Source organism: Bombina bombina, chromosome 6 (genome assembly GCF_027579735.1).
Source record: "Bombina bombina isolate aBomBom1 chromosome 6, aBomBom1.pri, whole genome shotgun sequence".
Lineage (NCBI taxonomy): Eukaryota > Metazoa > Chordata > Amphibia > Anura > Bombinatoridae > Bombina > Bombina bombina.
Window position 1 is genome coordinate 408,425,291 of NC_069504.1, and position 14,466 is coordinate 408,439,756.

Here is a 14,466-nt window from a genome sequence, read left to right on the forward strand (position 1 = left end):
AAAAAGGCCAGTTGTGTGTGTCTGTAAATGAAAAAGGCCAGTTGTGTGTGTCTGTAAATGAAAAAGGCCAGTTGTGTGTGTCTGTAAATGAAAAAGGCCAGTTGTGTGTGTTCCTGTCACTAAACTTTTAACACTGAATTGCAATTTTGTGTAGAAATAAAATGCTCTTTATTAGACCACTATCTTTAAGCAGAAACTTGCTTTTCAATATGTGTTTAACTCTAGAAAAGTCAAGCAACCAGGCTCAATATGTTCCCTTTCCTGAGGACAGTCAGAGCAGTACACATAGGTATCCAGCAATAGTATGACAATGCCTTGGCATCAAGACCTGCTAGGAAATAATGCATTAAATGGGATATGAAACCCAAAAAATCTTTCATGATTCAGATAGAGCATGTGATTTTAAACAACTTTTTTTCTTTCTATTATCAATTTTTCTTCGTTCTCTTGGTATCTTTTGTTTAAATTCAGGGACATATGCTTAGGTGCCGGCCCATGTTTGGAGCACTATTTGGCATCAGTTTAGCAAGAATGTTATCTATTTGCAAGAACACTAGAGGGCAGCACTATTTCCTGCCATATTGTGCTCCAGATGCCTATCTAGGTATCTACAACACAGAATATCATGGAACCAAACAAGTTTGATGATAGGCGTAAATTGGAAACTTGTTTAAAATGGCATGTTCTGTCCAAATCACACAATAACATTTTTGGGTTTCATATCTCTTTAACTTAAGTGATACAGTTATTAGAATTTAAATAAAATGTTCTAAAGGGACATTTCTGTGATGTTGCTAAAGAATCACATATCTGCCCAGTCTTAATGTTTTTAACACAAATTAACATTCTTTTTACTGCAATTGTTTTTCAATAGCCAAACTGGGCTTTAGTCCACAGACAACAAGACTAGCCGCCATTATAAAGTTAGTATAAAGCAAATTGTTTTGCAGCTGTTATCTGTTAAAGCCAATTAGTGGCAGATATATAGAGTTACTAAGTACAAATTTCAGTGCAGACACTGGACAGGATACCCTTTAAAGGGCCAGTTCACTGTAAAATATTCTTTCCCTGATTGTGTTCCCACCACCTCCCCCCCCCCCCCCCCCAGCGATCGCCATTTAGTCTCCCTCCCCCCGCACCCACAAACCCCTTTTCTATAGTGCAGCTGCCCCATCCCTCCCTGTTCATTTAATTTCTGTAGCGTAGGGCCCTCCCTCTCCCTCCCCCCTTAGATACTGAGACGCCCACACCTCCCGCCGGAACTAGCAGAAGATCGTTACAGACGGTGACACACACACAGTGTCACCGTCTGTAACGATCAGGCATCTGCCCTCATATGGAGGCGAAGCACTGATCACGCTCCGGCTCCATATGCGGCAGATGCCTGAAGCTTCAGGGGCTCCAGCTCCTGACGCTGTCACGCGCTGCAGGGAAAAGGTCAGGTATGTTTGTCCTCGCGCAGTCTCTACTGCGCATGACAGTTTCGGATAAACATAGTTGGCCTTTTATTATATAAGATATATATATATATATATGTTGGTATTGTGACAAGGATCTTTAGTAACAACTGTCTGTCTTCTAGGGCAAATGCAAGAACGTTCAGTTTCAGTCATTGGTTTCCTTCACTCACAGTAACACATAACAATTCACACAGGCAGACTTTCTTTACTAACACTTAGGGCGCCATGTACTAAATGGCGGGCGGACAGCTTCTTAACTTGCGAAGCTGTCCGCCCGCCTCCGCTACACACGGGCAGCGGATCTGTTGATCCGCTTGCCCGTATGTATCATTACACACTCATCGGAGTGTGTAATGCCCGCCCCTTCAATCGCGCGACTGAAGGGGCTGTCAATCACCAAGAGCGAGCGTGCTCTCTGTGATTTAGCTTCGCCACCTAAGAGGTGGCGTAGGAAGCAGCGGTCTAATGACCGCTGCTTCTTACATTGCGGGAAGCAGGCTCGCATATGCGAGCCTTCCCCGCAAAGGCTCGGGAGCAGCTTTCGCTGCTTCGTACATGGAGCCCTTACTAGGCACAAGCAGTTCCACTGTACATTTAAAGGTATTTTCCTTCTTCAGCAATTTTAAGGTACTAGAAACCACACAGTGCCATATTAGAACAGCCACACAAACCCTCCTGTCTAGATAAATATCTTTAACCTGATAAAAGGTTGGTTTTTAAAGCATGTGTGCTGCCATTATGAACCATATTTGTGGTTAAGTGGCTGTAGTACGAAAACATAGCCTGGACTATAAACAGCACTTATGGCTGTTGGAGTACTGGGACAGCCTGCTCTCCAGTTTATCCACCCCAGGGTGCATCAACATCATATGGAACGTGCCCAAGCTTCATTCACATACTGTCTCAATGGGGTTTAATCAGATAAGAAAACACTATAAATGAAACTTGGTCTGGCATATCTTCCCTGTACTAACATACCAGGTTTTCTGCTTTATAAATGCAGTCAAATTGTGTAATGTTCAAGGATTTGTCACATGGGTGTGAGGATATATTAGTGTAGGCAAAAAAACAAAAGTTCTTCACCTTTGGACAAAAAAATGTTAATTTATTGTGTTAACAATTCAGGGAACAAGTCATCAGAACCCTGAGAACTATAAATACTATTGTCCAAAAACCTGTGAGTGCAGAATTGTGTGTGAGCGCGCAATGTTTTCATGCAAGACCCTGCAATGATTGATTTTAATCATTCCTTATGATGGAAAAATGTGACAGAGTTAATCATTAAATTGAATTTTAAGTATAGATGGCATGTAAAAGATATATGTTGAAATCAGGGATGGCCGACTGGCAGTCCTTTGTACTCGTTTAGCAGAACTGACATGCCATTGTTCTTGTAGCCCAGAAAACAAAGAACTAAAAGGTGTGCTTTGGGGTGAACATCTCAAAAGAGCCCTCTGTGGGGAAAGAACAGCAGACAGACAGAAAGTACCCTGCAGCCTTACCTAAATCTGTCCCTGTGCTACTGAGCATTTTTATAAAATGTATTATTTATCTGTCATACATTTATATGTGACCCTTAAAGGGACATGGAACCCAGTTTATTTTTCTTTCTTGATTCAGATAGAGCAAGTGATTTTAAACTACTTTCCAATGTACTTCTATTATCTAATTTGTTTTGTTCTATTAAAATGATAGCTAGGTAGACTCAGGAGCTGCTGATTGGTTACTACACATATATGCCTCTTGTAATTGGCTGACCAATGTATTCAGATAGCACCCAGTAGTGTATTGCTGCTCCTTCAACAAAGGATACCAAGAGAATGTAGCCGCTTATATAATAGAAGTAATTTGAATTTTTTTAAAAAATTGTATGCTCTATCTGAATCATGAAAGAGAATTTTTGGGTTTCATGTTCCTTTAAGCCCTGTAAAATATTGATTTGCGGCCCGATGCGCTAAGAAGTTGTTAATCACTGGTTTAAATTGAGAAAATGCGTTATTAATGAGCTGTTGTTGTTGTATAAATTAATTGTATAAATTAATCTTTATGTCAAATGACAATGACGCAGAAATGTATAAAGTGTTGTGAACTTCGAGTTGTTTCAGAAACACCAATTCTATGTGCATCAGAGACTATAGCACATATCACAGTGGATGATCAGTGTAATTTTGTATGTATTATCTCTTGCAATTTAGAAAAAAGATTAGGCTAATTCCCTTTTCCTGTTTTTGTTTCCTATCTCATCTCCAGCGTGTCTCACCTCTAATAGGACGATTTGTACCATTTGCTGCTGTCGCTGCTGCTAACTGTATCAATATTCCATTAATGAGGCAAAGGTAAAAGCAATAGTCCATTTATTTTCAGACTGCTAACTTCTAAGAAAACCATCAGTGCGAGCCGAGGGAATGAGTTAAATACTAAGCCTGCTGTAAAGCCAAACAATTCACACGCTTCTTGTTGTTTTAGAGATTATGCTAAGTTTGCAAAAATGTCCCATTTGCACAAGATGTTTGCGGCTGCATTATTGCAATGGAGCAGTTTCACAGTTTATAGTGAACTGTTAAGATCCCATTTTAGAAGATACCGTTTGGGACCAAGGCTATTTCTCCAACATTGGTGTGTCCGGTCCACGGCGTCATCCTTACTTGTGGGATATCTCTTCCCCAACAGGAAATGGCAAAGAGTCCCAGCAAAGCTGGCCATATAGTCCCTCCTAGGCTCCGCCCACCCCAGTCATTCTCTTTGCCGTTGCACAGGCAACAACTCCACAGAGATGGTTAAGAGTTTTTTGGTGTTTAAATGTAGTTTTTATTCTTCTATCAAGTGTTTATTTTAAAATAGTGCTGGTATGTACTATTTACTCTGAAACAGAAAAGGATGAAGATTTCTGTTTGTGAGAGGAAGATGATTTTAGCAGACAGTAACTAAAATCGATTGCTGTTTCCACATAGGACTGTTGAGATGAAGTAACTTCAGTTGGGGGAAGCAGTTAGCAGACTTTTCTGCTTAAGGTATGACTAGCCATATTTCTAACAAGACGATGTAATGCTGAAGGCTGTCATTTCCCCTCATGGGGACCGGTAAGCCATTTTCTTAGTCAAACAAACAGAATAAAGGGCTTATTATGGGCTAAAAAACTGGTAGACATTTTTATGGGCTAAATCGATTGCTTTATTTGGGCATTTTATTCATATTTATGCTGACAATTTGCATTTATAAACTTGGGGAACGTTTATTAAACGGCAGGCACTGTGTTTGACCCTTTTCCAGTCAGGGGGCCTTCCTAGTTGTAGACTGAGCCTCATTTTCGCGCCATTACTGCGCAGTTGTTTTTTGAGAGCAGGGCATGCAGATGCATGTGTGAGGATCTAAAAATTGCTGGAAAAGCTTCTAGAAGGCGTCAATTGGTATCGTATTCCCCTCTGGGCTTGGTTGGGTCTCAGCAAAAGACTATAGCTGGGACTGTATAGGGGTTAAATTTATAAACGGCTCCGGTTCCGTTATTTTAAGGTTTAAAGCTCTGAAATTTGGTGTGCAATACTATTAATGCTTTAAGACACTGTGGTGAAATTTAAATTTATGTGATAATTGTGCCATATCGTCCAAACAAAGTAAGGACAGTACTGCCACAGATAATGAAATTGCCCAAGATGATTCCTCAGATGAGGGAGTAAACATGATACTACATCATCTCCTACTGTGTCTACACCAGTTTTGCCCACCGCAGGAGGCCCCTAGTACATCTAGTGCGCCAATACTTATTACCATGCAACAATTAACGGCTGTAATGGATAACTCCATAGCAAATATTTTATCCAAAATGCCTACTTATCAGAGAAAGCGCGATTGCTCTGTTTTAAACACTGAAGAGCAGGAGGGCGCTGATGATAATTGTTCTGTCATACCCTCACACCAATCTGAAGGGGCCCATGAGGGAGGTTTTGTCAGATGGAGAAATTTCAGATTCAGGAAAAATTTCTCAACAAGCTGAATCTGATGTTGTGACATTTAAATTGGAACATCTCCGCGCACTGCTTAAGGAGGTGTTATCTACTCTGGATGATTGTGACAACTTGGTCATTCCAGAGAAATTATGTAAGATGGGACAATTCCTAGAGGTTCCGGTGCACCCCGACGCTTTTCCTATACCCAAGCGGGTGGCGGACATAGTAAATAAGGAGTGGGAAAAGCCCGGCATACCTTTTGTTCCCCCCCCCCCCCTTTATTTAAGAAATTATTTCCTATGGTCGACCCCAGAAAGGACTTATGGCAGATAGTCCCTAAGGTCGAGGGGGCAGTTTCTACTCTAAACAAACGCACTACTATTCCTATCGAAGATAGTTGTGCTTTCAAGATCCTATGGATAAAAAATTGGAAGGTTTGCTTAAAAAGATTTTTGTACAGCAAGGTTACCTTCTGCAACCCATTTCGTGCATTGTTCCTGTCACTACAGCAGCGTGGTTCTGGTTCGAGGAACTAGAAAAGTCGCTCAGTAGAGAGACTCCATATGAGGAGGTTATGGACAGAGTTCACGCACTTAAATTGGCTAACTCTTTTATTTTAGATGCTGCTTTACAATTAGCTAGATTAGCGGCGAAAATTCAGGGTTTGCTATCGTGGCGCGCAGAGCGCTTTGGCTAAAGTCTTGGTCAGCGGATGTGTCATCCAAGACAAAATTGCTTAACATCCCTTTCAAAGGTAAAACTCTATTTGGACCAGAATTGAAAGAGATTATTTCAGACATCACTGGGGGAAAGGGCCACGCCCTTCCACAAGATAGGTCTTTCAAGGCTAAAAATAAGTCTAATTTTCGTTCCTTTCGCAATTTCAGGAACGGACCGGCCTCTAATTCTGCATCCTCTAAGCAAGAGGGTAATGCCTCACAACCCAAACCAGCCTGGAAACCGATTGCAAGGCTGGAACAAGGGTAAAGCAGGCCAAGAAGCCTGCCGCTGCTAACAAAACAGCATGAAGGAGTAGCCCCCCGATCCGGGACCGGATCTAGTGGGGGGCAGGACTCTCTCTCTTTGCTCAGGCTTGGGCAAGAGATGTTCAGGATCCCTGGGCGCTAGAAATAGTTCTCAAGTTTATCTCCTGGAATTCAAGGAACTACCCCCAAGGGGAAGGTTCCACATGTCTCACTTATCCTCAAACCTAATAAAGAGGACAGGCATTCTTACATTGTGTAGAAGACCTGTTAAAGATGGGAGTGATACACCCAGTTCCAATAAAGGAACAAGGAATGGGATTTTATTCCAATCTGTTCGTAGTTCCCAAAAAAGAGGGAACTTTCAGACCAATTTTGGATTAGAAGATCCAAAACAAATTTCTCAGGGTACCATCGTTCATGATGGAAACCATCTCGAACGATTTTACCCACTATCCAGGAAAGTCAATTATGACTACCGTGGATCTAAAGGATGCGTACCTACATATTCCTATCCACAAAGAACATCATCGTTCCTAAGGTTCGCTTTTCTGGACAAGCATTACCAGTTTGTGGCCCTCCCATTCGGGTTAGCCACTGCTCCAAGGATTTTCACAAAGGTGCTAGGGTCCCTTCTAGCGGTTCTAAGACCGAGGGGCATTGCAGTAGTACCTTACTTGGACGACATTCTAATACAAGCGTCGTCCCTGTCAAAAGCAAAGGCTCAAACAGACATCGTTCTGGCCTTTCTCAGATCACACGGATGGAAGGTGAACATAGAAAAAAGTTCTCTGTCTCCGTCGACAAGAGTTCCCTTCTTGGGAACAATAATAGATTCCTTAGAAATGAGGATTTTTCTGACAGAGGTCAGAAAATCAAACTTCTAAGCTCTTGTCAAGCTCTTAGCGCAGTGCATGGAAGTAGTAGGGTTGATGGTTGCAGCAATGGACATAGTTCCTTTTGCACAAATTCATCTAAGACCATTACAACTGTGCATGCTCAAACAGTGGAATTGGGATTATACAGACTTGTCTCCAATGATTCAAGTAGATCAGAAGACCAGAGATTCACTCCGTTGGTGGCTGACCCCTGGACCATCTGTCCCAGGAATGAGCTTCCGCAGACCAAGAGTGGGTCATTGTCACGACCGACGCCAGTCTAGTGGGCTGGGGCGCGGTCTGGGAATCCCTGAAAGCTCAGGGTCTATGGTCTCGGGAAGAGTCTCTTCTCCCGATAAACATTCTGGAACTGAGAGCGATATTCAATGCTCTCAGGGCTTGGCCTCAACTAGCAAAGGCCAGATTCATAAGGTTCCAATCAGACAACATGACGACCGTTGCGTATATCAATCATCAGGGGGAACAAGGAGTTCCCTGGCGATGAAAGAAGTGACCAAAATAATTCAATGGGCGGAGGATCACTCCTGCCAGCTGTCTGCGATCCACATCCCCAGGTGTGGAAAACTGGGAGGCGGATTTTCTGAGTCGTCAGACATTCCATCCGGGGAGTGGGAACTCCACCCGGAGATCTTTGCCCAAATAACCCAATTATGGGGCATTCCAGACATGGATCTGATGGCGTCTCGTCAGAACTTCAAGGTTCCCTTGCTACGGGTCCAGATCCAGGGATCCCAAGGCGACTCTAGTAGATGCACTAGTAGCACCTTGGACCTTCAACCTAGCTTATGTATTTCCACCGTTTCCTCTCATTCCCAGGCTGGTAGCCAGGATCAATCAGGAGAGGGCCTCGGTGATCTTGATAGCTCCTGCGTGGCCACGCAGGACTTGGTATGCTGGACCTGGTGAATATGTCATCGGTTCCACCATGGAAGCTACCTTTGAGACAGGACCTTCTTGTTCAGGGTCCATTCGAACATCCAAATCTGGTCCTCCCTCCAGCTGACGGCTTGGAGATTGAACGCTTGATTCTATCGAAGCGTGGGTTTCAGATTCTGTGATAGATACTCTGGTTCAGGCCAGAAAACCGGTAACTTAGAAAGATTTACCAAAAAATATGGAAAAGATATATCTGTTGGTGTGAATCCAAAGGATTCCCATGGCATAAGATAAAAATTCCTAAGATTCTCTCCTTTCTACAAGAAGGTTTGGAGAAAGGATTATCTGCAAGTTCTCTAAAGGGACAGATCTCTGCTTTATCTGTCTTACTACACAAATAGACTGGCAACTGTGCCAGATGTTCAAGCATTTGTTCAGGCTCTGGTTTAGGATCAAGCCTGTTTACAGACCTTTGACTCCTCCCTGGAGTCTAAATCTAGTTCTTTTCAGTTCTTCAAGGGGTTCCGTTTGAACCTTTACATTCCATAGATATTAAGTTACTATCTTGGAAAGTTTTGTTTTTGGTTGCAATTTCTTCTGCTAGAAGAGTTTCAGAGTTATCTGCTCTGCAGTGTTCTCCGCCCTATCTGGTGTTCCATGCAGATAAGGTCGGTTTTGACGTACTAAGCCTGGTTTTCTTCCTAAGGTTGTTTCTAACAAAAATATTAACCAGGAGATAGTTGTTCCTTCTTTATGTCCGAATCCAGTTTCAAAGGAAGGAACGTTTGTTACAACAATTTGGACGTAGTCCGTGCTCTAAAATTCTATTTAGAGGCTACAAAAGATTTCAGACAAACTTCTTCCTTATTTGTTGTTTATTCTGGTAAAAGGAGAGGTCAAAAAGCGACTTCTACCTCTCTTTCCTTTTGGCTTAAAAGCATCATCCGATTGGGCTTATGAGACTGCCGGACAGGCAGCCTCCTGAAAGAATCACAGCTCACTCCACTAGGGCTGAGGCTCTCCACATGGGCCTTCAAGAACGAGGCTTCTGTTGACCAGATATGTAAGGCAGCGACTTGGTCTTCACTGCACACTTTGCCAAATTTTACAAATTTTATACTTTTGCTTCTTCGGCAGGCTATTTTTGGGAGAAAGGTTTTGCAAGCTGTGGTGCCTTCCGTTTAGGTAACCTGATTTGCTCCCTCCCTTCATCCGTGTCCTAAAGCTTTGGTATTGGTTCCACAAGTAAGGATGACGCCGTGGACCGGACACACCAATGTTGGAGAAAACAGAATTTATGCTTACCTGATAAATTACTTTCTCCAACGGTGTGTCCGGTCCACGGCCCGCCCTGGTTTTTTAATCAGGTCTGATGAATTATTTCTCTAATCTACAGTCACCACGGTACCATATGGTTTCTCCTATATATATTTCCTCCTGTCCGTCGGTCGAATGACTGGGGTGGGCGGAGCCTAGGAGGGACTATATGGCCAGCTTTGCTGGGACTCTTTGCCATTTCCTGTTGGGGAAGAGATATCCCACAAGTAAGGATGACGCCCGTGGACCCGGACACACCGTTGGAGAAAGTAATTTATCAGGTAAGCATAAATTCTGTTTTTTACATTTTTGCGGTGTTTGTGTTTAGCTGTAATTTTCCTCTTACTCATTAACAGTACCCACACATATTATATACCGTTTTTCTCGCCATTAAATGGACTTTCTAAAGATGCCATTATTTTCATCATATCTTATAATTTACTATAAAAAAAATATAAAATATGAGAAAAAAATGGAAAAAAACACACTTTTTCTAACGTGACCCCCAAAATCTGTTACACATCTACAACCACCAAAAAACACCCATGCTAAATAGTTTCTAAATGTTGTCCTAAGTTTAGAAATACCCAATGTTTACATCTTCTTTGCTTTTTTTGCAAGTTATAGGGCCATAAATACAAGTAGCACTTTGCTATTTCCAAACCATTTTATTTTCAAAATTAGCGCTAGTTACATTAGAACACTGATATCTTTTCAGGAATCCCTGAATATCCATTGACATGTATATATATATTTTTAGTAGACATCCCAAAGTATTGATCTAGGCCAATTTTGGTATATTTCATGCCACCATTTCACCGCCAAATGCGATCAATACAAAAAATAGTTCAACTTTTTCACAAATTGTTTCACAAACTTTCGGTTTCTCACTGAAATTATTTACAAACAGCATGTTCAGTTATGGCATAAATGGTTGTAATTTTTTCTCTGGGATTCCCTTTGTTCAGAAATAGCAGACATATATGGCTTTGGCGTTAATTAGAAGGCTGCTACATGCCACTGTGCACCACACGTGTATTATGCCCAACAGTGAAGGGGTTAATTAGGGAGCATGTAGGGAGCTTTTTAGGGTAATTTTAGCTTTAGTGTATTGTAGTAGACAACCCCAAGTCATTGATCTAGGCCCATTTTGGTATATTTCATGCCACCATTTCACCGCCAAATGCGATCAAATTAAAAAAAACTTAAAATTTTTCACAATTTTAGGTTTCTCACTGAAATCATTTACAAACAGCTTGTGCAATTATGGCACAAATGGTTGTAAATGCTTCTATGGGAATTCCCTTAGTTCAGAAATATATGGCTTTTGGCGTTGCTATTTGGTACTTAGAAGGCCGCTAAATGTCGCTGCGCATCACACGTGTATTATGGCTAGCAGTGAAGGGGTTAATTAGGGAGCTTGCAGGGTTATTTTTAGCTTTAGTGTAGAGCTCAGCCTCCCACCTGAAAGATCAGACACCCCCTGATCCCTCCAAACAGCTCTCTTCCATCCCACCACCCCAGAATTGTCCCCCGCACATCTTAAGTACTGGCAGCAACTCTGCCAGTACCTAAAATAAAAGGTATATTTAGGCTTTTAAAAAAAAAAAAAAAAAAAGCATATTTACATATGCTGCTGTGTAGGACCCCCCCTTAGCCCCCAACCTGACCTGATCCCCCACCAAACAGCTCTCTAACCCTCCCCCCTCTGCCTTAATGGGCCGCCATCTTGGGTACTGGCAGCTTTCTGCCGTACCCCAGTTTAGAATAAATAGTTGCCTTTTTTATATTTTTTTTCCCCTTTTCTGTAGTGTAGCTCCCCACCCTCACAAAGACCAACCCCCCACCCCCTCCTAGATAGCTTTGATTTTATTTTTTTTTTAACTTAAAACACCTCCCTTTCCCCACTTTTTATAACGATATATTTTTCTGTAGTGCTAGCGGTTACCCACCCGCTCCCGCCCCGTGCACGCGCGCGCCCCCATCAGCCCCGCCCCCTCAAATTACCCGGCCATCGATGGCCGACCCCACCCGCCTCCCAAGTCGGCTCCCACCCACCAACGATACCGGCCATCGATGTCTGGTGCAGAGAGGGCCACAGAGTGGCTCTCTCTGCATCGGATGGCCAAGGGGTGTTATTGCAGGATGCCTCGATATCGAGGCATCACTGCAATAACCGGAAAGCAACTGGAAGCGAGCAGGATCGCTTCCAGCCGCCTTAAACCCCTAATGTCCGTACAGGGTACGTCGCTGGTCTTTTAAGACCAGGTTGTGTGCGATGTACCCTGTACAACTTGCGTCGTTAAGGGGTTAAAATTAATTTGCAGCTGTGGACTTTTAGTGGGCAAATCATATTGGATTGTGATTAGCTAAAAAAAATATTTCTCTTATTGACCAAAACTTAAACAGCCGATATCGGAATGATTGTGATCGAGGCCTACGTCAAAAACAGAATCATGTTCAGCTGACATCAAAGTGCAGTCTTCATTTAAACCATGGTATCCATACATGGAAATCTCATATTGGCCCACAATTCTCATTAATGTGCATGTGTCTTGCCTTGTACATAAGGAAAGCCTAGCCTGACATGTTAGTCTGATTTTGTATGTTTAAACGGACATGAAACCCTAAATTTTTTATTTTGTGATTCGAATAAGACATACAATTTTAAACAACCTTTCAATTTACTTCTATTATACATTTTTCTTCGTTCTCTTGGTATTCTTTGTTGAAAGTAGGGATGTAAGCTCTGCAGCACTAATATGACAGCAGTTTTGCAAGAATGCTATACATTTGCAAGAGCACTAGATGGCAGCGTTTTATTTTTTTAATTTTTTGCCATGTAGTGTTCCAGAAGTGTGCACTACCTATCTAGGTATCTCTTCAACAAAGTATAACCATGAGAACAAGGCAAATTTGATAATAGAAGAAGATTTGAGACTTATTTTTTAAATTGTATGCTATGTGTGAATATCAATAAAAAAATTGTTTCATGTCTCTTTAAATTAGGTGAAAATGTGTAGCTTGTTTATTAACACATTACTATATAGTGTAAAAGTATTCTTTTACAAAATGGGCTAATTATGTGACCACATGCACACTCATATCTAAAAGTCTACACATTGTCTTTTTCCCATTGAAAGGAACCAAAGGTGATTTCCTTACGAGAACTAAATTACATGGAAACATGGAAACTATGCATGTTTTGCTTGTGCATATTTTAAATTTAATTTACCTCCAATCTGCCAGAGTATTTTCTTCTTAAAGACACGATGAGTCCACGGATCATCTTCATTACTTATAGGATATCACCTCCTGGTCAGCAGGAGGAGGCAAAGAGCACCACAGCAGAGCTGTTAAATAGCTCCTCCCCTCCCCTCCCACCCCAGTCATTCTGTTTGCCTACGTTAGTGATAGGAAGAGGTAAAGTGAGGGTGTTAGATTAGATTCTTCAATCAAGAGTTTATTTTTAAAGTAGTGCCAGAGTGTGCTGCTTTGTCCTAGGGTGTAGCCGTAGTCCATATCAGTCTCTACAGTAGAGCTTTTGGTGGCTTTAAAGCAATGGGAACTTGTGGGACATAATTCTCACTGCGCCTCCCATACATTTATGCTGCCCTAACCCTGAAAAATCTGAGGGATATTACTCAGTATTTTCTCCTCTTTCACAGGTACATGTGAGGAATAGGACCTCACAAACATGGAGGCTGCCTTTGCTGTCGGGCAGGATGAGGTAAGTGCTGACTTTTATTTCTGGGGGACATGAAGAAGAAACTCAGAAGAAGTTGGGCACTTACTCTGTATGGGATTTATAAAGAAGCCCTTAATGGATGGACACTTTATTTTTATTTTTGCATAAACTCTCCCATGATACCTAGGAGATCATGTGTGACAGCTAGTGCAGGCACTGGGCTCACAGGGCATGACGATGGTGGTAGTCACATCTCCCAGCGGTTTACTTAAAGAACCATGCTGACCGGGAGATGACTGTACTAATATCCCTAAAGGCGGGTTTAGTTTTACTATAGGACTTAGTCTCGGAGGCACTTTATCTAATCTCCCGGCGGGTTACATAAGAAACATGCCGACCGGGAGATTGCTTGTACTGACATCGCCCTAGACGGGTGTATTATCTGGCCAGTATACTAATTAGTCTCTGAGGCGCTGTATTTAATCCCCCGGCGGTTTCATAAGAAACATTGCCGACCGGAGATTACTGTGCTGCTATTGCCCTAGGCGGTTGTAATTTACATTTATTTGACTCTTGTCATATTTAGTCTCTGGGGCACTTATCTCATCTCGCGGCGGTTACATTAGAAAGGTGAAGACTGGGGATATGAGTTTGTCAAGTTTATTTGGTCTGTCTCAGAATTTACATAGTGCGCCATAAAACTATATGGCGACCCGGGAGAAGTTTGTTTTTGTTACCGCCCACGACGGGCAGTCCTTGGGGGGGGCGGTATTGGCTTGTCACACCTTTTTTTCCCCTTCTCTTCCATAGCAGTTGCTGGTCCTATACGCAGACTCACACTGTAGGGCGTAATGAGACCGGAGACTGTCTTTCCCTGTTGCGGATCATGAATGTGCTTGCTCATAGGAGATGGTTTTTTCAGATAGCACCTCAGCCTTTTTTCAAGAGGTTTTATTAAGAAATTTATTTTCAATGTTTCTTACATACAATTTTCCCTTTTGAAGTCCCAAAATATTTATTGCCCTCTCATTGCAGTGCCCTGCTCTTCCTCTATAGCTCATTTGAGTTACTTTATTAGACTTCACTTTTCTCATATGTTTTTGATGCGTTGTCTGCTTTCCCAATATTACAAGGCAAAGCATTCAGCCAGGAGAGGTTTCTATAACAGTGTAATTTGTCTTGTTGATGCTGAAATCGTATTTTTCAAGTTTGATCCACGTCTCCTTTGACTGTTACTCAAGGAGGTTTTAGCTCTTTGGACAGCGTCTCCTCAGTTGTAGTCTTACAAAAAAAAAAATG

At 42.1% G+C, this 14,466-nt stretch overlaps 1 protein-coding gene across 1 annotated transcript in view; it reads left to right on the forward strand.

The window, feature by feature from the left end:
• Positions 1 to 14,466, forward strand: part of LOC128663019 (sideroflexin-1-like) — a 90,889-nt gene that overhangs the window by 55,987 nt on the left and 20,436 nt on the right. The window contains 1 exon segment of the mRNA XM_053717143.1: positions 3,711 to 3,796. Coding sequence (XP_053573118.1) covers positions 3,711 to 3,796 — 86 coding nt within the window.